The 25,935-nt window shown below is 41.2% G+C and overlaps 1 protein-coding gene across 4 annotated transcripts in view; it reads left to right on the top strand.

Moving 5' to 3' along the window:
* The first annotated feature begins 11,982 nt into the window (after positions 1-11,982).
* AsnRS (asparagine--tRNA ligase) overlaps positions 11,983-25,935 on the top strand; it is a 47,861-nt gene continuing 33,908 nt past the window's right edge. For 2 of the 4 annotated variants that reach the window (XM_069310866.1, XM_069310867.1), the window contains exons 1-3: positions 12,003-12,142; positions 13,106-13,178; positions 25,635-25,783. In XM_069310866.1, the coding sequence (XP_069166967.1) occupies positions 25,721-25,783 (63 nt within the window). In that variant the 5' untranslated portion in view covers positions 12,003-12,142; positions 13,106-13,178; positions 25,635-25,720. Of the gene's footprint in view, positions 12,143-13,105; positions 13,179-25,634; positions 25,784-25,935 lie in introns of all 4 variants that reach the window. The other 2 variants (XM_045769479.2, XM_045769480.2) reach the window with 1 other exon arrangement.

The raw sequence follows: 25,935 nt of genomic DNA on the forward strand, positions 1-25,935 counted from the left end.
GCTCTGCAAATCAAGGGGCCCAGAATGTGGAATGACCTTCCCAACCATGTTAAAGACTGTACCTCTCTCAACCAGTTTAAGATAAAAACTAAACACTACCTAATAAATTCCCTGTAATCTACCTCACTCCTCTATTGTCAACCCATGTCTGTTATTTTTTTTTTTTTTTAATCAACACTGTTTGTCAACCTATTGTATTTGTGCTGCTTTTTCAGTCATGTTCCCCCTTTTTTTTATCTTTATTTGTATTTGTTCTCAACACCTTTTATTCTTTATGCTCAATTAGTATTAAGTTCTAGATATTAATGTTTTTCTTGCCCGAAACGCATTGCGTAATAGTGGCTTTAGGCATTGTATGTACTAGCTCTATCTATATATCAATCCTTTAATGTAACATCACTTGAATGTATATACCTTACCTGAATAAACATCTGAATCTGAATCTGAATCTGAATAATTTTCAAGGGAGTGCATGTTTACTCTTTCACAAAGTTGACACATTGTGTACTCGACTATTTCATAAAGTTGACACATGGTGTATTCGACATTTGGGTTTTGAGAAAGCTGCCAGATACGTCTATATCCCAGGCGTATTCTGGTCACTATAACATCACATTGCCGAGTTCTTACACTATTAGTGTAAGGAGTATATGAATATCTCCTCACGATATATATTATAATGTTTAATGATACAACTTTCAGGCCTTTGTGAATTTGTTAGGTCAGTGAGATTTTCATTAGGTATTCATTTAAGTATTCTCTTTGTCACTGCTAATGAAACACCCATATAAATTTTTATTACTGGTTTTCTACAGACTGTCTTTGCAAGCATGTCAACAGTGTCATGCCTTGAGATACCAACACGTGATGGTATCTAAAGGAATTTAATTTGAAATTTGTTTTTTTTAGCAGCTAAAACATTCGTTCGAAGATCACTATTTTCAGGATGTTACTACTTACTATGTGCGTTCAATGCTAGGAGTGCATTCTGCGAGTCACAGTATATTAGTCCACTGCCATTGTCTTTTAACAATTCCGTGCCAAGATATATGCCTGCAAGTTCGGTTTGAGTTGTTCTTGGCCAGTTATTGACGCGCTTTATTGTTGTATATACGAGGGAAGATTGTTTAAATATATTACCTGCACATCCGGTACATCGTCCACCTTCTACAGAGCCGTCGGTATAGTACACATTGTTACACATACCCTGGGTACTCTCAGTCATGTTTATTATTGTTTCATTGGACTTAAACCTAATATTCCCCGGTAGACGACCCGCCGAATCCTTTAACAACCAGGTACCCATTTTACTGTTGGATAAACAAAGGCTACAGTTAAGGATTGACGCCCAGTAAAGCCTCCCCGGCCAGGATACGAACCCAGGCCAAGGCGCTCGCAAAACGCCAGGCGAGTGTATTACCACTACGCTACAGGGACTCCTAAAATACAAGTAGTGTACACAACTATATTAATAAAAGTAAAGGACCGCTGGAATGTGAAAACCAGCACGAATCGCCACTATATAGGCTTTCGCAGCCGCTCACCCATCACAGAGTACAGTTCCGTTCCTGTGCCAGGTAAGTCCACTACGGTCTCACCATGGCCCGTGCTATTTGCCCCGCTCCTGTGCCATGTAAGTCCACTACGGGCTCACCCTAGCCCGTGCTACTTGCCCCGCTCCTGTGCCAGGTAAGTCCACTACGGGCTTACCATAGCCCGTGCTACTTGCCCCGCTCCTGTGCCAGGTAAGTCCACTACGGGCTCACCATAGCCCGTGCTACTTGCAACTTTGTATTCCAAGTAGCTGAATCTAAAACAAGAAGAAGCTGACCCGTTCTCTGTCACGAGCCGCCTTTCTCCAGGTCTGGAGCGGTTACTGACCTAATTCCCACCTTTACCCAGCCTCTCCCGTCCATTATTCATTCTGGGTTTCGCTGTATTATTCATTTTCATTATTGTACAAGCCGTGCGTGAATAAAGCCGGGAGAGAGGTACAGCTGCTGTTAATTTCCTTTGACCTGACCATCAACAAAAAATATGGGTTTGTTAATATTTACCTGCGGGCCACTAACTAGTGGCCTCGACGAGGGACAGGAAGCCGAGGACTTGTCAAAGCCCCCCCCCCATTTGCCCTGATGATTTTTTCTAGTTGGATTTTAAAATTTAACAGTGTTACGGCCCTCTCGGGTCGCAACTGGGTTCTTTCTCTGATGTTAGTAGAGTTTGGGTATCCGGCCCCAAGCTAGTAGTGGCTTTCAAGGGGTGTGCTCCGTAACGCAAGTAAATTAAAGGGGAAGGGAGACAAAGGCAAAAACTTAATAATATAATTATCACCATCACCATGAATAATATATATTTTATCACTCAGGGGAAGTATAAACACTATTATGTACAACGTGGTCTTCCTCTGAAGACTCTGGACGTTCACGGTGCTCAAGACGAGTGGCCCTGGTTCTCTTGTGGCCTCACGATGAATCCTTTGATTCCCTCGACGAGTTTACCCTGGCCACAGGCCAGCCAAATCACAGTTCCACTGGGGGCACCGTCGTGGAAGCCGTCAACCACAAATCCAGCCTTTAGCTGGCAGGTTCCAATCAGCAACGCTGCGTAGGCCACTCCACGACCGATACTAGGGTTGCTAGCCCTAGGCAGGAGCCTCGTGTGATTCCACAGATCACTCTCCCCACCTCAACACCCCAGTGGTTAGTCTTCTCCACTAGTCAGCCCCGGGTACGACAATTCCTCAACTGCCACGTCACAGGCAGGCTAACACAACAGTGTTCATCCGGGGGGGGGAGACTCAACTTCTGCAGCTAATACCTGGAGACTCTACGGCTGCCTCTGGTAGACTGATCCAACGTCCGATTCAGCGTTCATCCGGGGGGGGGGGGTGACTCAACTTCTGCAGCTAATACCTGGAGACTCTACGGCTGCCTCTGGTAGACTGATCCAACGTCCGATTCAGCAGTCCCAGGTCGACTCTGTAATCAGACACGTCATCAGTACATATGACACTCTAGGGCACCTCACTCACAGGCTTAGACACAAACGCCCACCTATCTACTCCATAGATGGCGTTGCTGTCTAAGCGTCACCTCACCAGAGGTCAGCAGCGGCTGTGTTATGAGCTGATCAGGACGGGAAACTAGCTCTTGTGGCCAGTATATCTCGTCCTCACTAGATGGCGTCGTCCATTTGGAGGGAGTTTCGGGAGCTGACCCACAGATGGCGCGGTCGTCACTGCTCCGTGCTTGGACGCTGGGCTCGGGTCCGTAACATACAGAGTTTTGGCATTTACGACCGGCGGGTAGGCGGTTCCATGGGTTTATAACCCCTATAAGTGAAAAAGCATCTCCTGTTCTCACTCCTACAGTGTGGCTTGTTGGGCTTGAAACCGTTGCTCCTTGTTCGTGTTACATCTGACCCTGTGAAGACATTGTTCGGATCAACATCCTCCAAAGAACAGTATTTTAAAAGTTTCAATGAGATCCGCCCTGTCATGCCTGGTGTGCAGTGTTGTTAACCCTGTGGCTCTCAACCGTTCCTGATAAGAGAGATGACTTAGCTCTGGAATGACTTTTGTTGCCCGGTGTTGCACCTTCTCCAGAGCAGCTATGTCCTTCTCAAGATGAGTTATCCATGCCTGGATGTAATAATCCAAGTGGGGGCGCACCAGAGACTTAAACAATTGAATGACAATCTTCTTGTCCTTAAAGACAAAGATACGTTTGATTATTCCTAGGGGTTGGTTAGCTTTTTTATACTGCCGCTCACACTTGTACAACTTTCAGTGAATGACGGATTCTGACTACAAGATCATTTTCTACATCAATTTGCTGCTGGATAATGTTGTTAATTTGGTAGTTGTGGCATGGGTTGTTATGCCCCACATGCAGGGTCTTGCATTATCGATATTAAAAAGCATTTGCCAGTCATCTGACCATTTGTGGAGTTCATGTGGGTCTTTTTGTAAGGTCTAAATATCATTTTCACTTCCCACTTTACCATAGATCTTAGTATCATCTGCAAATTTGATAATGTGGTTTGTAATATTCTCATCTATGTCATTGATGTATATAACAAAAAAGGGTTGGCCCCAAAATGGACCCCTGTGGCACCCCATTTAGCACATCTCCCCAGTCAGATTCATTGCTATTTAGCACGACTCTTTGTTTCCTATGTTTTAACCTATGTTTTATCTATTCACATATTCTCCCATTTATTCCATGTACATATAGTTTCCTTGTTAGTCTTTCTGTTATTCCTTAGGAGGTTTATGCCACACATGTGGATGTTTGTGTTACACACATGGATGTTTGTGTCTCACACATGGATGTTTGTGTCACACACATGGATGTTTGTGTCACACACATGGATGTTTGTGTCACATACATGTGGATGTTTGTGTTACACACATGTGGATGTTTGTGTCTCACACATGGATGTTTGTGTCACACACATGGATGTTTGTGTCACACACATGGATGTTTGTGTCACACACATGGATGTTTGTGTCACACACATGGATGTTTGTGTCACACACATGGATGTTTGTGTCACACACATGGATGTTTGTGTCACACACATGGATGTTTGTGTCACACACATGGATGTTTGTGTCACACACATGGATGTTTGTGTCACACACATGGATGTTTGTGTCACACACATGTGGATGTTTGTGTCACACACATGGATGTTTGTGTCACACACATGGATGTTTGTGTCACACACATGTGGATGTTTGTGTCACACACATGTGGATGTTTGTGTCACACACATGTGGATGTTTGTGTCACACACATGTGGATGCTTGTGTCACACACATGGATGTTTGTGTCACATACATGTGGATGTTTGTGTCACACACATGGATGTTTGTGTCACACACATGTGGATGTTTGTGTCACACACATGTGGATGTTTGTGTCACACACATGTGGATGTTTGTGTTACACACATGGATGTTTGTGTCACACACATGTGGATGTTTGTGTCACACACATGGATGTTTGTGTCACACACATGGATGTTTGTGTCACACACATGGATGTTTGTGTTACACACATGGATGTTTGTGTCACACACATGTGGATGTTTGTGTCACACACATGGATGTTTGTGTCACACACATGTGGATGTTTGTGTCACACACATGGATGTTTGTGTCTCACACATGGATGTTTGTGTCACACACATGGATGTTTGTGTCTCACACATGGATGTTTGTGTCACACACATGGATGTTTGTGTCTCACACATGGATGTTTGTGTCACACACATGTGGATGTTTGTGTCACACACATGTGGATGTTTGTGTCACACACATGTGGATGTTTGTGTCACACACATGGATGTTTGTGTCTCACACATGTGGATGTTTGTGTCACATACATGTGGATGTTTGTGTCACACACATGTGGATGTTTGTGTCACACACATGGATGTTTGTGTCTCACACATGTGGATGTTTGTGTCACATACATGTGGATGTTTGTGTCTCACACATGGATGTTTGTGTCACACACATGTGGATGTTTGTGTCACACACATGGATGTTTGTGTCTCACACATGTGGATGTTTGTGTCACACACATGGATGTTTGTGTCTCACACATGTGGATGTTTGTGTCACATACATGTGGATGTTTGTGTCTCACACATGGATGTTTGTGTCACACACATGTGGATGTTTGTGTCACATACATGTGGATGTTTGTGTCACACACATGTGGATGTTTGTGTCACATACATGTGGATGTTTGTGTCACACACATGGATGTTTGTGTCACACACATGGATGTTTGTGTCTCACACATGGATGTTTGTGTCACACACATGGATGTTTGTGTCTCACACATGTGGATGTTTGTGTCACACTCATGTGGATGTTTGTGTCACACACATGTGGATGTTTGTGTCACACACATGTGGATGTTTGTGTCACACACATGGATGTTTGTGTCTCACACATGTGGATGTTTGTGTCACATACATGTGGATGTTTGTGTCTCACACATGGATGTTTGTGTCACACACATGTGGATGTTTGTGTCACATACATGTGGATGTTTGTGTCACACACATGTGGATGTTTGTGTCACATACATGTGGATGTTTGTGTCACACACATGGATGTTTGTGTCTCACACATGTGGATGTTTGTGTCACACACATGGATGTTTGTGTCTCACACATGTGGATGTTTGTGTCACACACATGTGGATGTTTGTGTCACACACATGTGGATGTTTGTGTCACACACATGGATGTTTGTGTCTCACACATGTGGATGTTTGTGTCACATACATGTGGATGTTTGTGTCTCACACATGGATGTTTGTGTCACACACATGTGGATGTTTGTGTCACACACATGGATGTTTGTGTCTCACACATGTGGATGTTTGTGTCACACACATGGATGTTTGTGTCTCACACATGTGGATGTTTGTGTCACATACATGTGGATGTTTGTGTCTCACACATGGATGTTTGTGTCACACACATGTGGATGTTTGTGTCACACACATGGATGTTTGTGTCTCACACATGGATGTTTGTGTCACATACATGTGGATGTTTGTGTCTCACACATGGATGTTTGTGTCACACACATGGATGTTTGTGTCTCACACATGGATGTTTGTGTCACATACATGTGGATGTTTGTGTTACACACATGTGGATGTTTGTGTCACACACATGGATGTTTGTGTCACACACATGGATGTTTGTGTCTCACACATGGATGTTTGTGTCACATACATGTGGATGTTTGTGTTACACACATGTGGATGTTTGTGTCACACACATGGATGTTTGTGTCACACACATGGATGTTTGTGTCACACACATGGATGTTTGTGTCTCACACATGGATGTTTGTGTCACACACATGGATGTTTGTGTCTCACACATGGATGTTTGTGTCACACACATGTGGATGTTTGTGTCACACACATGTGGATGTTTGTGTCACACACATGTGGATGTTTGTGTCACACACATGGATGTTTGTGTCTCACACATGTGGATGTTTGTGTCACATACATGTGGATGTTTGTGTCACACACATGTGGATGTTTGTGTCACACACATGGATGTTTGTGTCTCACACATGTGGATGTTTGTGTCACATACATGTGGATGTTTGTGTCTCACACATGGATGTTTGTGTCACACACATGTGGATGTTTGTGTCACACACATGGATGTTTGTGTCTCACACATGTGGATGTTTGTGTCACACACATGGATGTTTGTGTCTCACACATGTGGATGTTTGTGTCACATACATGTGGATGTTTGTGTCTCACACATGGATGTTTGTGTCACACACATGTGGATGTTTGTGTCACATACATGTGGATGTTTGTGTCACACACATGTGGATGTTTGTGTCACATACATGTGGATGTTTGTGTCACACACATGGATGTTTGTGTCACACACATGGATGTTTGTGTCTCACACATGGATGTTTGTGTCACACACATGGATGTTTGTGTCTCACACATGTGGATGTTTGTGTCACACTCATGTGGATGTTTGTGTCACACACATGTGGATGTTTGTGTCACACACATGTGGATGTTTGTGTCACACACATGGATGTTTGTGTCTCACACATGTGGATGTTTGTGTCACATACATGTGGATGTTTGTGTCTCACACATGGATGTTTGTGTCACACACATGTGGATGTTTGTGTCACATACATGTGGATGTTTGTGTCACACACATGTGGATGTTTGTGTCACATACATGTGGATGTTTGTGTCACACACATGGATGTTTGTGTCTCACACATGTGGATGTTTGTGTCACACACATGGATGTTTGTGTCTCACACATGTGGATGTTTGTGTCACACACATGTGGATGTTTGTGTCACACACATGTGGATGTTTGTGTCACACACATGGATGTTTGTGTCTCACACATGTGGATGTTTGTGTCACATACATGTGGATGTTTGTGTCTCACACATGGATGTTTGTGTCACACACATGTGGATGTTTGTGTCACACACATGGATGTTTGTGTCTCACACATGTGGATGTTTGTGTCACACACATGGATGTTTGTGTCTCACACATGTGGATGTTTGTGTCACATACATGTGGATGTTTGTGTCTCACACATGGATGTTTGTGTCACACACATGTGGATGTTTGTGTCACACACATGGATGTTTGTGTCTCACACATGGATGTTTGTGTCACATACATGTGGATGTTTGTGTCTCACACATGGATGTTTGTGTCACACACATGGATGTTTGTGTCTCACACATGGATGTTTGTGTCACATACATGTGGATGTTTGTGTTACACACATGTGGATGTTTGTGTCACACACATGGATGTTTGTGTCACACACATGGATGTTTGTGTCTCACACATGGATGTTTGTGTCACATACATGTGGATGTTTGTGTTACACACATGTGGATGTTTGTGTCACACACATGGATGTTTGTGTCACACACATGGATGTTTGTGTCTCACACATGGATGTTTGTGTCACATACATGTGGATGTTTGTGTTACACACATGTGGATGTTTGTGTCACACACATGGATGTTTGTGTCACACACATGGATGTTTGTGTCTCACACATGGATGTTTGTGTCTCACACATGGATGTTTGTGTCACATACATGTGGATGTTTGTGTTACACACATGGATGTTTGTGTCTCACACATGGATGTTTGTGTCACATACATGTGGATGTTTGTGTTACACACATGTGGATGTTTGTGTCACACACATGGATGTTTGTGTCTCACACATGGATGTTTGTGTCACATACATGTGGATGTTTGTGTTACACACATGTGGATGTTTGTGTCACACACATGGATGTTTGTGTCTCACACATGGATGTTTGTGTCACATACATGTGGATGTTTGTGTTACACACATGTGGATGTTTGTGTCACACACATGGATGTTTGTGTTACACACATGGATGTTTGTGTCTCACACATGGATGTTTGTGTCACATACATGTGGATGTTTGTGTTACACACATGGATGTTTGTGTCTCACACATGGATGTTTGTGTCACATACATGTGGATGTTTGTGTTACACACATGTGGATGTTTGTGTCACACACATGGATGTTTGTGTCTCACACATGGATGTTTGTGTCACATACATGTGGATGTTTGTGTTACACACATGTGGATGTTTGTGTCACACACATGGATGTTTGTGTCACACACATGGATGTTTGTGTCTCACACATGGATGTTTGTGTCACATACATGTGGATGTTTGTGTTACACACATGTGGATGTTTGTGTCACACACGTGGATGTTTGTGTTACACACATGGATGTTTGTGTCTCACACATGGATGTTTGTGTCACATACATGTGGATGTTTGTGTTACACACATGTGGATGTTTGTGTCACACACATGTGGATGTTTGTGTCACACACATGTGGATGTTTGTGTCACACACATGTGGATGTTTGTGTTACACACATGGATGTTTGTGTCTCACACATGGATGTTTGTGTCACATACATGTGGATGTTTGTGTTACACACATGTGGATGTTTGTGTCACACACATGTGGATGTTTGTGTCACACACATGTGGATGTTTGTGTCACACACATGTGGATGTTTGTGTCACACACATGGATGTTTGTGTCACATACATGTGGATGTTTGTGTCACATACATGTGGATGTTTGTGTCACACACATGTGGATGTTTGTGTCACATACATGTGGATGTTTGTGTCACATACATGTGGATGTTTGTGTCACACACATGTGGATGTTTGTGTCACACACATGTGGATGTTTGTGTCACACACATGTGGATGTTTGTGTCACACACATGTGGATGTTTGTGTCACACACATGTGGATGTTTGTGTCACACACATGTGGATGTTTGTGTCACACACATGTGGATGTTTGTGTCACACACATGTGGATGTTTGTGTCACACACATGTGGATGTTTGTGTCACACACACATGGATGTTTGTGTCACACACATGTGGATGTTTGTGTCACACACATGTGGATGTTTGTGTCACACACATGTGGATGTTTGTGTCACACACATGTGGATGTTTGTGTCACACACACATGGATCTTTGTGTCACATGCGTGGCTGCTATTCTTCTATGTAACTACAGTATTATTATTATTATTATTATACGTTCATGTAATTAACACATTTCTTTAATTTATTTACATTGTTGCAATTTGTATATCAACATATAACTACAATATAAATTGACAGGTGATTATACTGGTGAAGATATATGTCTTATGTACTGATGTTGGGGAAGTGGGCAGTACCAGATACAATGTGAGTGTGAAACACAAGGTAGGACTATGAGGATGATGTTAGGTACTTTTTGGTCTTCTGAATAAGTCGTAGGTTGGACAATTTTTTTAATTCATTTGGGAGTGAGTTCCATAGATTGGTTCTTTTTATTTGCATGGAGTGTTTGCACAGATGTAGTCTGACTCTGAGGATAACAAAGATATGTTTATTTCTGGTGTGGTGCTCATGGGTTCTATTACACCTATCAAGGAAAAGTTTCAGATCAAGATTAGCATTTAGGAACAAGAGTTTTGTACATGTAGATAGCACATGAGAATGTGTGGAGTGAGTGTATGTTTAGCATGTTAAGAGACCTAAAGAAAGGGGCTGTGTGTTGTCTAAAGACAGAGTTTGTTATAGTTCTGATAGCAGATTTTTGCTGAGTAATAATGAGCTTGAGGTAGTTTGCAGTGGTTGAACCTCATGCACAGATACCGTATGAAAGATGGGGATAACTATATAACTTTATAAGTGGTCAAAACGAATCGATGTAAATAGCTTAGCTTGAAGAACATATAGTAAACATGCAGGCGATGAGTCACAATAACGTGGCTAAAGTATGTTGACCAGACCACACACTAGAAGGTGAAGGGACGACGACGTTTCGTTTCGGTCTTGGACCATTCTCAAGTCGATTGTGAATATCAATCGACAATCGACTTGAGAATGGTCCAGGAAGGACCGAAACGTCGTCGTCCCTTCACCTTCTAGTGTGTGGTCTGGTCAACATATAGTAAACATCCTAAATCACATTATATAATTCTATAACCCTTATGCCGCCGGGCCCTGGATATAGCACTTAACACAATTAATATACTGTAATAATCAATTAGTACACTGTACGTTTTGTTGATGTAAATAGCTTTTACCTCTAAGCTATTTACTAATTAAATTATCAATTATGAGTTTATATCCTACAAATTAATGGTAAACCTCTGCCTATATGTATAGTATAGTGTGACGCAAGAGTGGAGGTGGGAGCGTCACGCAGGCAAGATGCATTACAAGGATGTGTGCGTGTACCTGCAGGTTCCGGTGTTGCAGGGTGCCGTGGAGATGAGCACCCATGCAACGACCCCCAGGGAAGGGGAGGGCAGAGCTCTACTACTTTCACTACCTCTGTTTGTATTGTATATATATAGAGTACGCTCAGGTAGTTTGTTGATAGTTTAATTCTATGAAATAAGAGGTGCGAGTTCATAGTTTTCGCTAATAAAAATTTATATGACGAAATGATATGATGTAATTTAGATTATTGACATAACACTGTCCATTATCGTTCACATAATTAGGTTTTTATAATAATAATAATAATAAAAATAATAATGATACTAATAGTAATTTAAGGATTTTCAGTAAAATTGTATTGATAAAAGACATTATATAGATACGTTAACGTTTATCAAGCATATTTCATTATAAGGGAAGTCGAAGTCGAAGACAAAATCAAAACGAAAAATAACACGCGTATAATGTCCACAATAATAACGTTAATTTGGCTAGCTACTAAACAAATAAATCAATTTTGAATAATAAAAAAAATAAATTCGCATTGAATATCACTAACTTGTACTTTTTATATATTATAGGTAAAGAGGTAGCAGTAATATAAGCAAGGAACAGCTGGCAGCCCGGCACTGTCAGTGTTGTGTCTGGTGTGGCGGGGTGAGGTGGCACTGCTGGCTCTCCTATCCTCTCTCTCTCTCTCTCACCTGGCTCATCACTCTGATAACACCATGGCAGATCACGCTGCGGATATGATCACCAACATGAGTTTGGGTGAGTTCATCTCATTGCTCTGAGTATAATGAGTGTGTGGGGACGCGTGAGAGGTGCACGTGCTCGGGGCCGCCTCTGGTGGTGCCCTCTCCCTCCTGCACGTGTAAAACAGTGTCCAATATTGTTGTTATAGATTCAGCTACTCGGAACATGTTCCAAGTAGCACGGGCTATGGTGAGCCCGTAACTTATACCTGGCACAGGAGCGGGGCAAGTAGCACGGGCTATAGTGAGCCCGTAGTGGACTTACCTGGCACAGGAGCGGTGCTGTGTGTCCAGTATGATGGGTCGTAGCATGTATATGGTCTCGGGTTTACACATGCTGCTTTGGTGTTTATGGGACATGTGTTTTCCCGGGGAAATTTGTAGTCTGTGTGGGTGGCAGTAACGACCCCAGGGTGGGGGGGGGGGGGGTGTAGCCTAAGAGATCCCAGGATGCTGCATCATTAAGTCTGTATCTTGAGATGATTTCGGGGCTTTAGTGTCCCCGCGGCCCGGTCCTCGACCAGGCCTCCACCCCCAGGAAGCAGCCCGTGACAGCTGACTAACACCCAGGTACCTATTTTACTGCTAGGTAACAGGGACATAAGGTGAAAGAAACTCTGCCCATTGTTTCTCGCCAGCGCCTGGGATCGAACCCGGGACCACAGGATCACAAGTCCAGCGTGCTGTCCGCTCGGCCGACCGGCTTCCTAAAGCCACCGTGCACGGTATAATATATATATGTATGTATGTATGTATATATATAAAGTAAAATTATTTTTTGTTAGGGTATAATAGGTTAGAAAGGAGTGATGGAGGGGTAAAACTACTCTTGAGGTCCTTATTAAATTCTTTGGAGGATGGTCACGTACAATATTCAGTTCACATATGGATTGTAAAACCTGCCTTGAAATGTGTTGAGGTTTGGGTCTCAACGATTACAAAATAATTTTTTTTAATTGTTGACAATTTTTTTTTATAGCAAAACGTGGAGATGCAGGTGGTCTCGTACATTAGACAGTTCACATATGGCTTTTGTCATAGCTCATAATGAGGTAAGATCACATCTGTGGTTAAATCTTACATGTATTTTGACAAAGCTCGTTTTCTAAATTCCACATACCATAACTGTACAGTGGTACCCTCAGTGAGGATCATAATCCGTTCCCAGAGACGCGTTGTACATCAAAACCAGCCAGAGGCTTGGGGGGAATTTCCCTGCAAAAAGAAAATAGCCAAAACAAATTTTCCAAAAGACATAATGTAAATTGAATTAATCCATTCCACACCCCCCAAAAATATTATTTTAATACTACATATTATAATGAATACCACTCTTTTTGTACTAAAATACAGTACTGTATGTATACCTTACCTTTACTGAGGACTCTAGTTTGCATATGGAAGACGGTGAGGAGGTGGGGGGGGGGGGATGGGAAGTGGTGGTAGTGCTTGGAAGGGGAGTCCCCTTCCATTATAAATAAAATAATTAAATATGTTTATTCAGGTAAGGTACATACATACAAGTGATGTTACATTAATGGATTGATATATAGAAAGAGCTAGTAAATACAATGCCTAAAGCCACTATTACGCAATGCGTTTCGGGCAAGAAAAACATTAATATCTAGAACTTAATACTAATTGAGCATAAAGAATAAAAAGTGTTGAAAACAAATACAAATAAAGATAAAAAAAAGGGGGAACATGACTGAAAAAGCAGCACAAATACAATAGGTTGACAAACAGTGTTGATTAAAAAAAAATAATAATAATAAAATAACAGACATGGGTTGACAATAAAGGAGTGAGGTGGGTTACAGGGAATTTATTAGGTAGTGTTTAGTTTTTATCTTAAACTGGTTGAGAGAGGTACAGTCTTTAACATGGTTGGGAAGGTCATTCCACATTCTGGGTCCCTTGATTTGTAGAGCATTTCTAGTTTGATTAAGTCGTACTCTAGGAATATCAAAACTGTATTTATTCCTGGTGTGGTGCTCATGGGTTCTGTTACAACCTTCAATGAAGCTTTTGAGGTCAGGATTGGCATTACAGTTCAGCGTTTTATATATGTATAATACACAAGAGAGAATGTGCAGTGACTTAATATCTAACATATTCAGAGATTTGAGTAAGGGTACCGAGTGATGTCTGGGGCCAGAGTTGGATATTGTCCTAATAGCAGCTTTGTGTTGGGTAATAAGAGGACGTAAATGATTTTGGGTAGTAGAACCCCAAGCACAAATACCATAGTTGAGGTATGGATAGATGAGGGAGTAATAGAGAGTAACCAGGGCAGGGCGGGGTACATAATATCTGATCTTAGAAAGAATGCCAACAGTTTTTGAAACTTTTTTTGATATATTTAGAATGTGACCCTGGAAATTCAGCTTGTGGTCGATGAGAACGCCAAGGAATTTGCCATCTAATTTGTTACAAATTTGGGTATTGTTTATTTTGAGATTTATCTGATTAGAGGATTTATTGCCAAACAGAATATAAAACGTTTTGTCAATGTTAAGGGTGAGTTTGTTGGCAGTTAGCCAAAGATGGACTTTCTCTAGCTCAGTATTTACTGTGGCATTTAGAGCAAGGGGGGTCAGGACTGGAGTAAATGAAGGTTGTGTCATCAGCAAATAGAATTGGTTTGAGGTGTTGGGAGGCATTTGGAAGGTCATTAATGTAGATGAGAAAGAGGAGAGGGCCAAGTATGCTGCCCTGAGGAACACCAATGTTGATGGGTAGGGTGGGAGAAATTGTATTATTCACAGAAACATACTGGAGCCTGTCAGTAAGATAAGATTTGAGGTATTGCAGGGAGTGTCCTCTGACTCCATAATGATGTAATTTAAGAAGAAGGTTTTGATGGTTGACAGTGTCAAAAGCCTTACGCAGGTCCACAAATAACCCAACAGGAAACTCCTTTTTATCAAGAGCTGCGTGAATTAAGTTAATCATACTAATAAGTGCATCGTTAGTGCTTTTTTTGGGTCTGAAGCCATATTGACAAGAGCTAAGTATATTGTGTTTGGCTAGAAAAGAGTAAAGCTGCTTGTAGATTAGCTTTTCGAATATTTTTGACAAGTTAGGCAGGATTGATATAGGTCTGTAGTTGTTAACATCTGTGAGATCACCACATTTGTGGACAGGGGTTACTCTTGCTTTTTTTAGAATGTCAGGAAAGGTTTGGAGTTCAAGTGACTTGTTGAAGAGCAATGCAATAGCAGGGGCTAGAGATCTGGAGGCTTTTTTGTAAATTAAAGTTGGTATCTCCTCGAGGGCACTAGACTTGGTTTTAAGGGAAAGGATTATTTCATTGACATCAGTGGAACTAGTAGGCTTTAGGTACAGAGACTGGATAGTTACCTGTAAGATAGTCATTAACATCAGTACAGGAAGATGGAATATCATTTGCAAGGGATGACCCAATGGAAGAGAAGAACCTATTGAACTCAATAGCAGAATCAGAGGCTGAAAGCTGACCAACGTTATTGGAAAGGAGTGTTGGTTTGTTATTTAAAATCTTCTTTGATCCCAATATTTGTGAAATTGTGCTCCAAGTTTTTTTAATGTTGCTCTTTATTTGGGTAAATTTATCTTCATAGTATTTAGTTTTGGCTCGTCTAATTATTTTAGATAGCAATAACGAGTAATTCTTTGAGAATTCTTTGGAGACTGTTCCTAGCCTATACTTCTTCTCAAGGTCGTGTTTTTTGTTAATGGATTTAAGTATTCCCTTTGTAAGCCAAGGATTGTTAAGTCTTTTGCTTGTGACTTGTTTTGTAAGCATAGGACAGTGGGTGTTATAAAGGCTAAGAGTTGTTTGTAGAAAAGATTTCACTGCTAGGTTGATGTCCCCTATGTTACCTAACTCGGACTCCCAGTTGACATTATCAGCAGCAGTTATAAAATTGTTTATAGCAGTTTCATTGTGCAGCCTAAAGCTTAACTCCCTTGTCTCTAGAGGTGGTTTGCTAATGTTAGTTAAGAGAAATGTGGGGTAATGGTCTGTAGTGCTATCGGTGATTATACCTGGAGTAAGCGGAGAGGTTATGTTGGTCCAGATGTGATCTAGAGTCGTAGCAGTACTATCAGTGATTCTAGTTGGTCTAGTGATTAAGGGTATGAGGAAGCAGGAATTCATACAGTTGAGGAAGCTAACAGCAGTAGGGTGTTCAGGCTCGCAGAGGTCAATATTAAAGTCCCCTGCGATAATTAGATGGTTTTTGTTCAATCTGTTATCTAGTATTAGATTTCTAAGGTTTGAGTTGAATTCAGACACATCAGTGTTAGGAATTCTATAGACTGCACCCACAGACAGGACAGACTCGGCACCCTTGACTCTGAAACTGGCGAAGATATACTCCCCACAGCAGTCTCTAGTTCTAATTATTTTTAAGCATGTTAGTTCTTGGTGGTAGTAAAGAGCAGTACCACCACCTCTCTGCATTTGACGACAGTTGTGAATTGCCGAGTAGTTAGGCATGTTAAAGAGTTGAGTATTATCCTCTTTCAACCACGTTTCAGTAAGTATAATAAAAGAGAATTTGTTGTCAATAGTTTCAATCAAGGCACTAACATCATCGAAGTGTTTACCTAGGGATCTAACGTTCAAGTTGATTACAGAGATATTGAGATTATCTGTTAATACATTGTTTACATCATGTGCTGTAAAATATCTGCAATTTTGATCATTGAAGTGATGATTGTCATAGATAGTGGATAAGAGGTTTAGTTCTGGGTCTATACTTGTCTGCATAAAAAGGCTGATTGCAGGAAAACAAGGTAAGAATGGCAAATTACAAAATAGAAAACAAAGAAAAAAGTAGATTAAAAATTCTAAAGTAAAATAAACTTAATGGTAATTTTAAGTAAAAAGAAAAAAAAACTTAATGGGAACTAGGAATGTAAAAAATTAACTAAAATAATTAATAACAATAGATGACCAAAAAAGTAAAAAAAAAACAATTATGAGATCTATAAGATGAAAAGCTTGCTATTATAAGTACACTATAGTTGAATACTAAAGTTACACTAAAACAAACTGAGGTAGTTTAAATAGAGATACACTCAGGAACACTGGATAATGAAGTTAATACTAGAGGACACAGGCAAAGCCAGTGTACTATGGAACATGGGAGTAAAAAGAAAAAAAAGACAATAATAAAGATGACAACATTATTTTTTTTTTTTTTTTTTTTTAACTAAAGTTAAAACCTTTTGAAGGGAAAGGCAGAGCTAGAGTACACAAAGGTAGTTATATGAGATTATAATCTGAATTCAGGCTATACAGCAGCTATCCCACAGTCACTGAGGAAAGAATTAAGGTGGGCTTCTGTGGTTATTGAATAGGTTTTTCCAGTGTCAGTCCTCCTAGCTATAATTTTACCATCTCGCACAAAACAGTGTTTAATTGTAGGGGAATTTTTGCAGAAGCCACGCAGTTTAAAAAAGAGATTTTGCCTGCACCTGGTCAGACATTCATTCACATAAACAGTGGATTTACTAGCAACTGCAGATGAGATAAGATCAGTCTTGCGGGAGCAGCTATCTAATTTTAAACGAATTCGCCTATTATTAGTACCAGATGATTTGGTACCCACTCTATAAGCTGCTTTGATGTCATTTTTTTGGATCGAATAATTTAACTTATCCTGCAATACTTTGATCACAATGGCAGCACAGTCTTCACCATCAGTTTCTTGGGGAAAATCACGTGAAGAGATAATTACAGACTCAAGTAGTTTATGTTGGTCTGTCTCGTCTTGGGTAACAGTGTGTTGTTGTTGTAGGTTGTTCAGATGGTTCTCAAACTGTTGCAATATTTCTTCCTGTTTTTTAGTGGTTGCATCTGGATTAAAGTTTGTAACTGTGTTCTTGAGAATGCTTAATTCTTGTTCGAGGTTGACGACTTTGGTAGATAGATCTTGATTGTTCTTGTGTAAGTCTACAACTTCATTCTGCAAAGATAATAATGAGCTTTGCAGGTTCATTATTAAGGCCGACTGCTCTTTGATTACTGTCATTTGATCTTCATGTACTTGAGTTAATAACTTGAGCCAAGGGTTATCAGCAAAGCGCTTGAAGTCAGAACAAGGGGCAGTAGCTCGTTTAAGTTGGTCCATATGGCTACCTAATTGTTGCATGGCCCGTGTCAGAGACGGCGCTGCGCCCAGCTGAGATTGTTTGTTATTGTTGACGGGGGGAGAGTCGGTACCCCCCACGGCGGCCACCGAGGGGGAGATAGCTGAACTAATCATGTTGTTAGCCTGGCTAGTAGGGTTATTCTTGTTAGGTGTGCTATCTTTCTTAAGGGTCTTACCGGCCTTACTTTGCATGATTGCAGGATAAATGTAGGCAGGAACAAATAGGGAAGACTCGTTGATAGGCAGCAGTGACCGTCGGGTACAGCTTCTTAGCTCCAGGGAGCAACACTAATGAGGTCGAAATGAGAGAATTACGGGTTGGTCTTGTTGGTTTTTTCAATCACATTTAGGTCACTGTGTACTTAGCTGCCTTCGGGTGATGCTACATCATTTGTTGGTAGCCGAGAGCTCAAGGATCAGCTGATAAAAGAGGAGGGAGGGCAGGGCCGACAGGTGTTGTTGACGTTCGTTCGTTGACCATCGTTCGTTATAATATGTCACTGATGACTTCTCTGGGGTACTTTCTCCTACATTTTGCAGGCATACCACAAGGAACTGGTTGTGGCTCACTGCTTGTTTCTCGCTAAAAACTTGTCTATTGACACTTGTTTTACACTGAGTTTTAACATTTATTTGTAGTGAGACATCACATTGTCATTAAGGGGTCATGGTACCCGAAAATCCGATGAAAAATGGAATATTTACGAAAAATTACGAAAAATACTACAACGTTCTGGCAACACTGTGGTCCAAACCGTTTAATGATATCTTGAAAAATAACGTAATTAGAGTCAAATTTCCCGCTGCAACTTTCGTGAATCTGGTCCTCGCGGCGTGAGTGCGCCGCGGGGTATTGTATCTTACGTTGTAGAAGTCTTATTTTTCGTAATAGCGTTGAAAATAACATGTTATGCATAAAATGAATATAAACTCACTCATTGGCAACAGTATCGTGTGAGAGAGAGGGTGGTATGTGGCTCAGCCCATCAGTGACTGTGTCTCCCTTGGAGAGAGGATGTATGCTGACGCGCTCTCACAATATCTCCCAGAACATGCTATTTTTGCTATTTGTACTGCAATATGACTTACCAAACGAACAAGAGAAAATCATTGAAAGCTAGATGCATGCGAGCTCTCCATAGAAGGTACAGGCATACCTCAGTTTACGAGTTTAATTGGTTCCTGGAGACGCCTCGTATTCCGAAAACTCGCATTCCGAAGCTAATTTCCCCATAAGAAATAAAGGGAAATGAATTAATCCGTTCCTGACTACCCCAAAAACCCCACATCAAACTAAATTCTTATACCTAATTTACCTAATTCATCTAAATAAACCTACAAAACTATGTTCCAGTTATTACTTACCTTGCTGTCGAGTGCTGTAGGCGTATGGAAGATGGTGAGGAGGGGGGAGGAGGAGAGGAATTACTGTTTGGAAGGAGAGTCCCCTTCCATAATCACATCAGGCAGTGAGGACCTTTCTGGTGTGCTCTCCCTGGGACGTTTTATCTGAGTGCCACTAGGTCCTGGTTGAGGCTCACTGCTCGATTTCCTCACCACAAATCTGTCCATGGAAGCTTGCTTTTCCCTTCTTCGCAAGCTCTCTCTGTAGTAAGGCATCACATTGTCATTGAAAAGATTAAGACAACGGCCTACTACAGCTTTCTCTGGGTGAGCCTGTTCAACAGTTGTTTGAATCTCTTCCCACATCTGACACACCTTCTTAATTACTGCAGAAGGGACATTCGCTGGTGCTGCTGCCACCTCCTCCTCCACTGCAGAATCATTCGCTGCTGCGTTGGCGTGCTGTTCCTGTTGAAGGGCTAGGAGTTCTTCGGTGGTCAGTTCTTCGTTGTGTTCTTCCACCAACTCCTCCACATCATCACCATCCAATTCCAAGCCCATTTGCTGGCCTAGACTAACAATTTCCTCAACAATAGGCGCATCATTTATAGGCTCAAACCCCTCAAAGTCTAGTTCTCTCACACATTCAGGCCACAATTTTCTCCAGCCAGAGATCAGGGTTCTTTGAGTCACTTCTTACCAGGCTTTGTCAACGAGTTTTAAAGCACTACAAATGTTAAAATGCTCTCTCCAGAACTCTTTGAGGGTGAGGTTTGTGGCTTCAGTCACTTCAAAACATTTCCGGAAAAGTGCCCTTTCATAAAGTTTCTTAAAATTCGCTATGATTTTCTGGTCCATAGGCTGAATTAGAGGAGTGGTGTTAGGAGGAAGGAATTTAACTGTGATGAATTTATTGTATCTAGGCAACAAATCATCTTCCAAGCCTGGAGGATGAGCAGGAGCATTGTCAAGGAGAAGCACGGCTTTGAGTGGCAATTGTTTCTCCTGCAGATATTTTTCTATGGCAGGGCACAGCACTTCATTCACCCACTCCGAAAAAATAAGCCTAGTCACCCATGCTTTTTTATTAGACTTCCACATCACACACAAATGGGTTTTCTGCACTTTATACTGTTTGAAAACCCTTGGATTTTTAGAATGATACACTAGCAAGGGTTTAATTTTCAAATCGCCACTCGCATTTGAACACAGCACAAGCGTAAACCTATCTTTCATAGGCTTGTGTCCAGGCAAGGATTTTTCCTCCTTGGTAATGTATGTCCTCTTAGGCATTCTTTTCCAAAACAGTCCTGTTTCGTCACAATTAAACACTTGTTGCGGTAGGTATCCCTCAGCCTCTGCAAACTCTTTAAATTCGTCAATAAATCGTCCAGCGGCTGGTTTGTCTGAGCTGGCTGCCTCCCCATGCCTTGTAACACTATGGATACCACTTCTCTTTCTAAATTTTTCAAACCAGCCCCTGCTTGCCTTAAACTCTTTCGTATCTGCATCACTCGTTGCAGGGGTATTCTTTAGAAGGTCTTCGTGCAACACCCTGGCTTTCTCACAAATAATGGCCTCCGAAACACTATCACCCCTCAACTCCTTGTCGTGTATCCAAATTAATAACAACTTTTCCACTTCTTCAAGTATTTGTGGTCTTTGTGTCGTTAATGTTCTTACTCCTTTTGCCACTTTAGCACCCATAATCTCATTTTTCTTTTTAAGTATAGTGCATATTGTTGATGTGGCTTTGTTGTACTGCCTACAAAGTTCAACAACACGTGTACCGTTCTCATGCTTCCGAATGATCTCTTGTTTCTCCTCTATTGTCATCCTCACATGAGCTTTCTGACCTTTATCCTTACCACTGGCTTTCTTGGGACCCATGGTGAGATATATAATAACAAATTGTATAGACAAATCACCAAAAATCCAACAAAACACTGAAAATCCGCGAGAAGAATTGATGTGGGGGTAGTCACTGAGCGCGAGACAATGGTAAACTGAGGGGCGGCGGGGCAGAGGGGCGACGATCGCCGAACCACCACGCGCTAGGTCGGCCTGTACGTGTATCAACAAACTCGCGTCCCGAGGTAACCCTCGCCTTCCGAGACAAATTTTTGGAGTAAGTACTGCTCGTCTTCCGAAAAACTCGCATACAGGGACACTCGCATTCCGAGGTACCACTGTACGAGCTGGTAAATCACGCATTGTCACGAGTGACCGCGAGTAGAGTAACTTGTCGCGCACGCTACGCAACTCCAACTTTTACAACTAGATCTGCCTTCACAGCCTTTATTTATTATTCAATTTACATGAAACTTGCACATTATATGTAGAGTTTACGCCTCTAAAAACACATGTAGCTTTTCTTATCTACGTAGATTTATTGATTTTATAAATAATGATACACTTCATTTTGTTGCATACGTTTTTGGGAAACTTTTAAAAATCTGTATTATTGCACTAAATACATCTGGGATAAAGATCATACTACCAAATCTTTATTATATAGTAAGGTCATAGCGAGTGTCGTAGAAATGATTTTGGTTCACAATTGTGGGCTGTGAAAGCAATTGAACATTGTTGAAATTTTTTTTTTATTTTTTTTTTTTTCTCCTTCTCTATTTAGGCTGAGATGCTGAAACTTGGCCTAGGTGCAGCACCTTTCACATGTATCAGGATAATAAATTATGAATACCCTACAACAACTCTCATAATTCCCCTACAACAACTCTCATAACTCCGGGGAGAAACCCCCTTAAAAAGGTTAATGCAACAGCCTGTTATAGCTTTATCTGGGGGACACTTTTCAGCAAAACTTTGCAGTTCTTCCCATACTGCACACATTTTCTTAACGAAGAAGAGACATTAACAACCCGCATACCATTTTTATGTTTATGAATGATCTCTTGTTTTTCCCTCTGTCGTCATCCTCACAACTATTGTCTTAGGTTGAACTTTACCACTGACTTTGTTGGGACCCATGGCATGATATATAATAACTTTTATGTTCAGAAACGAAAAGTAAAAAACAATGAAATTCTTTTCAAAGAATTAAAGCGCGGTCATCACCGAGCTGGTAGATGGGATACACTGCTAAACAATTGCCACACACCATAGCACCGCGCTCTCGTTCGACCCAAACGCGTACCAATAGATGTTGTATTTCAAGAAAAACGTCGTACACCAATTCAATTTTTACAATGAATTTGAAATCGTATACCAAAAAAATTGTACTCTAAGGCAGTCGTACACCAAAGTACCACTGTATATATTATTAAGTTAGGCTAGGCTGTGATAGGCAAGATATTTTGGGTTGGGTTTGGCTAGGTTGGGCAGATTTAGTTTGGTTTTAAAATCCGTTTGCAAACTTTCTTGGGTATGATGCGACTTGTATCCTTATCATATTGTACACAGGCATATGTATGGTTCATTTTCTAATTCTTGAAGCCAAATATTGCTAAAGTAGGCTGGCTTAGATTAAGTTGAGAGAATACATTCAAACTGTAAACAGTGTTTTGACAAAGTTCATTTTCTAATTACAGTATTAATATACAGGGGTACTTCGGTTTAAGAGTTTAATCCATTCCTGGAGACAGCTCGTAACCCGAAAACTCGTAACCCGAAGCTAATTTCCCCATAAGAAATAATGGAAATGAATTGATCCGTTCCTGACTACCCAAAAACCTCACTTCAAACTAAATTTTATACCTAATTCATCAAAATCTACACTACAAAACTATGTTCAAGTTATTACTTACCCTTGCTGATGACTGCTCTTGGCGTATGGAAGATGGTGAGGAGGAGGGGGGGATGAGGAGAGGCGTTATTGTTTGGAAGGGGGAGTCCCCTCCCATTATAACATCAGGCAGTGAGGACTTCTCTGGTGTGAACATTGGCACGTTTTGCCTGCATACCACTAGGACCGGCTTGTGGCTCACTGCTTGCTTGTCTTATTAAGAATCTGTCTAAAGACACTTGTTTTTCCCTACATTTTAACACTTGTCTGTAGTAAGACATCACATTGTCATTTAAAAAGTCAATGTAACGGCCTGCTACAGCTCTATCTGGGTGATTTTTTTTTTCCTTGATGTTCATTTTCTTAATGAGGAAGGGACATTCTCTACTCACAACTATTTTCTTAGGTTGAACCTTACCACTGACTTTCTTGGGACCTATTGCGAGATATATACTAACTTTTATGTTCAAATGGCCAAATATCCAACAAAACACTGTAAATCCTGGTGAAAAATTGAGGCGGGATAGTCACTGGGTACGAGTCACTGGTAAGCTGAGCGGCGATCGCCGTGCCACCATGCGCTAGTCGGCCTGTACGCGTATCAACACCCTCGTATCCTGAGGCAACCCTTGTAACCCAATACATATTTTCTGAGCAAATCCTGCTCGTAACCCGAAAAACTCATAACCAGGGGTGCTTGTAAGCCGAGGTACCACTGCTTATATCATTAGATCGGGTTGAGTTAGGTTGGTAAGTTTTAAATTTAGTTGCCAAACTTATGGTTAGGAAGTGACCTGTATATAGTTATTTGGTTAGGATGCAGCATTTGTTTAGTTAGGTTGCAGTGTTTGTTTGATTAGGTTGTTTGGTTAGGGACCTGACAGCTGAGTGGACAGTGCTTCTGATTTGTAGTCCTGAGGTTCCAGGTTCGATCCCTGGTGGAGGTGGAAACAAATGGGCAGTTTCTTTCACCCCGCTGCCTCTGTTACCTAGCAGTAAATAGGTACCTGGGAGTTAGACAGCTGCTATGGGCTGCTTCCCAGGGGTGTGTACAAAAAGGAGGCTTGGTTGAGGACCGAGCCGCAAGGATGCTAAGCCCCGAAATCATCTTGAGATAACCTCTCAAGATAGGTTGTGGCGTTTATTTGGTTAGGTTGTGGCATTTGTTTGAATAGGCTATGACGTTTTGTTAGGTTGCAGCATTTGTTTGGTTAGGTTGCAGCATTTGTTTGGTTAGGTTGCAGCATTTGTTTGGTTAGGTTGCAGCATTTGTTTGGTTAGGTTGCAGCATTTGTTTGGTTAGGTTGCAGCATTTGTTTGGTTAGGTTGCAGCATTTATTTGGTTAGGTTGCGGCATTTGTTTGGTTAGGATGACCACCTGTTGTTTTTTCAGAGGTTCAATGCCCCCCATGACTAGATCTCTGACCAGGCCTCCTGGTTACTGGTCTGATCAACCAAGAAAAACAAAATGCAGATATTGTATACACAGACTTTACAAAGGCATTCAATAAGTGTGACCATGGAGTGATAGCTCATAAAATAAGATGGATAGGAATAATGGGAAGTGGGTTGTTAGATTTACAATTTTCTGTCAAACAGAATGCAAAGAATAAGTCAAGTCAAATAATATCAAGCCTAAGTGCAGTGGAAAGCTCTGTTCCCCCCAGGACAGTCTTTATGGTGCAGTGGTGCCCCCCAGGGGCAGAAAGACTGCAGAAGAGCAGTTTTGGCCCCCCCCCCCCCCCCTCCCAGGGCACCACTATTCTTTCTTATCTCGGATATAGACAAAAATACTAGTCACAGCCTACTGTGACTAGTATTACTGTGTAATGTAGAAGCCTAGTCTAATACTAGACTACTGTGTAATGTAGAAGCTCCCCAAGCACTCCACAGACCACATTTTTGTATTGACAGAAAATTGCACTTGTTCACTTATTTTATGTTGACTTAAGCTATTATCTTGCTCTGCAAGTGAGAAGACTCGAGTTTGAATCCTGTGCAGGGTGGAACAATTGTGTACGGGTCCTTCACTGTTAACTTCCGTGCATTCTGCAGTAATGGCGGGACCTTATTAAGTAAAATAATTTGTGGGTCGTGTTCTGGAGAAGATGTGGTAAGGCTGTGGGAGGAAGAGCTCTTGGCCTGCAAATAAGAAAGTTCTGCTCCTGTACCATCTAAGTGTAAAAAAAAAAAAAATCATTAATGGGGTTTCTTTGTTTCCTTTTTATACCCTATTCTCATTGTATTTATGAACTAAGTTTGTTTTATCATTACAGGAGAAATTTACACATCTGATAAATTTGGATCTGATGAGAGTGGTGATGGGACATCTGCAAAACCTTACAAGACTGCTCTTCAGGCCATGCGGAAGGCTGGCAAAGAACCATTTCCAGTAATATATGTTGATGGCAAGGAAGAGAACCAGGTAAGAAGCGATGGTACAAATTCTTTTGCATCAGAAATTAGAGTACAGTGGCCCCTCCGTTCACGAATTTAATCTGTTCCCAGAGACGGTTCGTAACCCGAAAATTCGCAACACGAAACAAATTTTCCCTTAAGAAATAATGTAAATTGAAT

This window comes from Procambarus clarkii, chromosome 68 (genome assembly GCF_040958095.1).
Source record: "Procambarus clarkii isolate CNS0578487 chromosome 68, FALCON_Pclarkii_2.0, whole genome shotgun sequence".
Classification (NCBI taxonomy): Eukaryota; Metazoa; Arthropoda; class Malacostraca; order Decapoda; family Cambaridae; genus Procambarus; species Procambarus clarkii.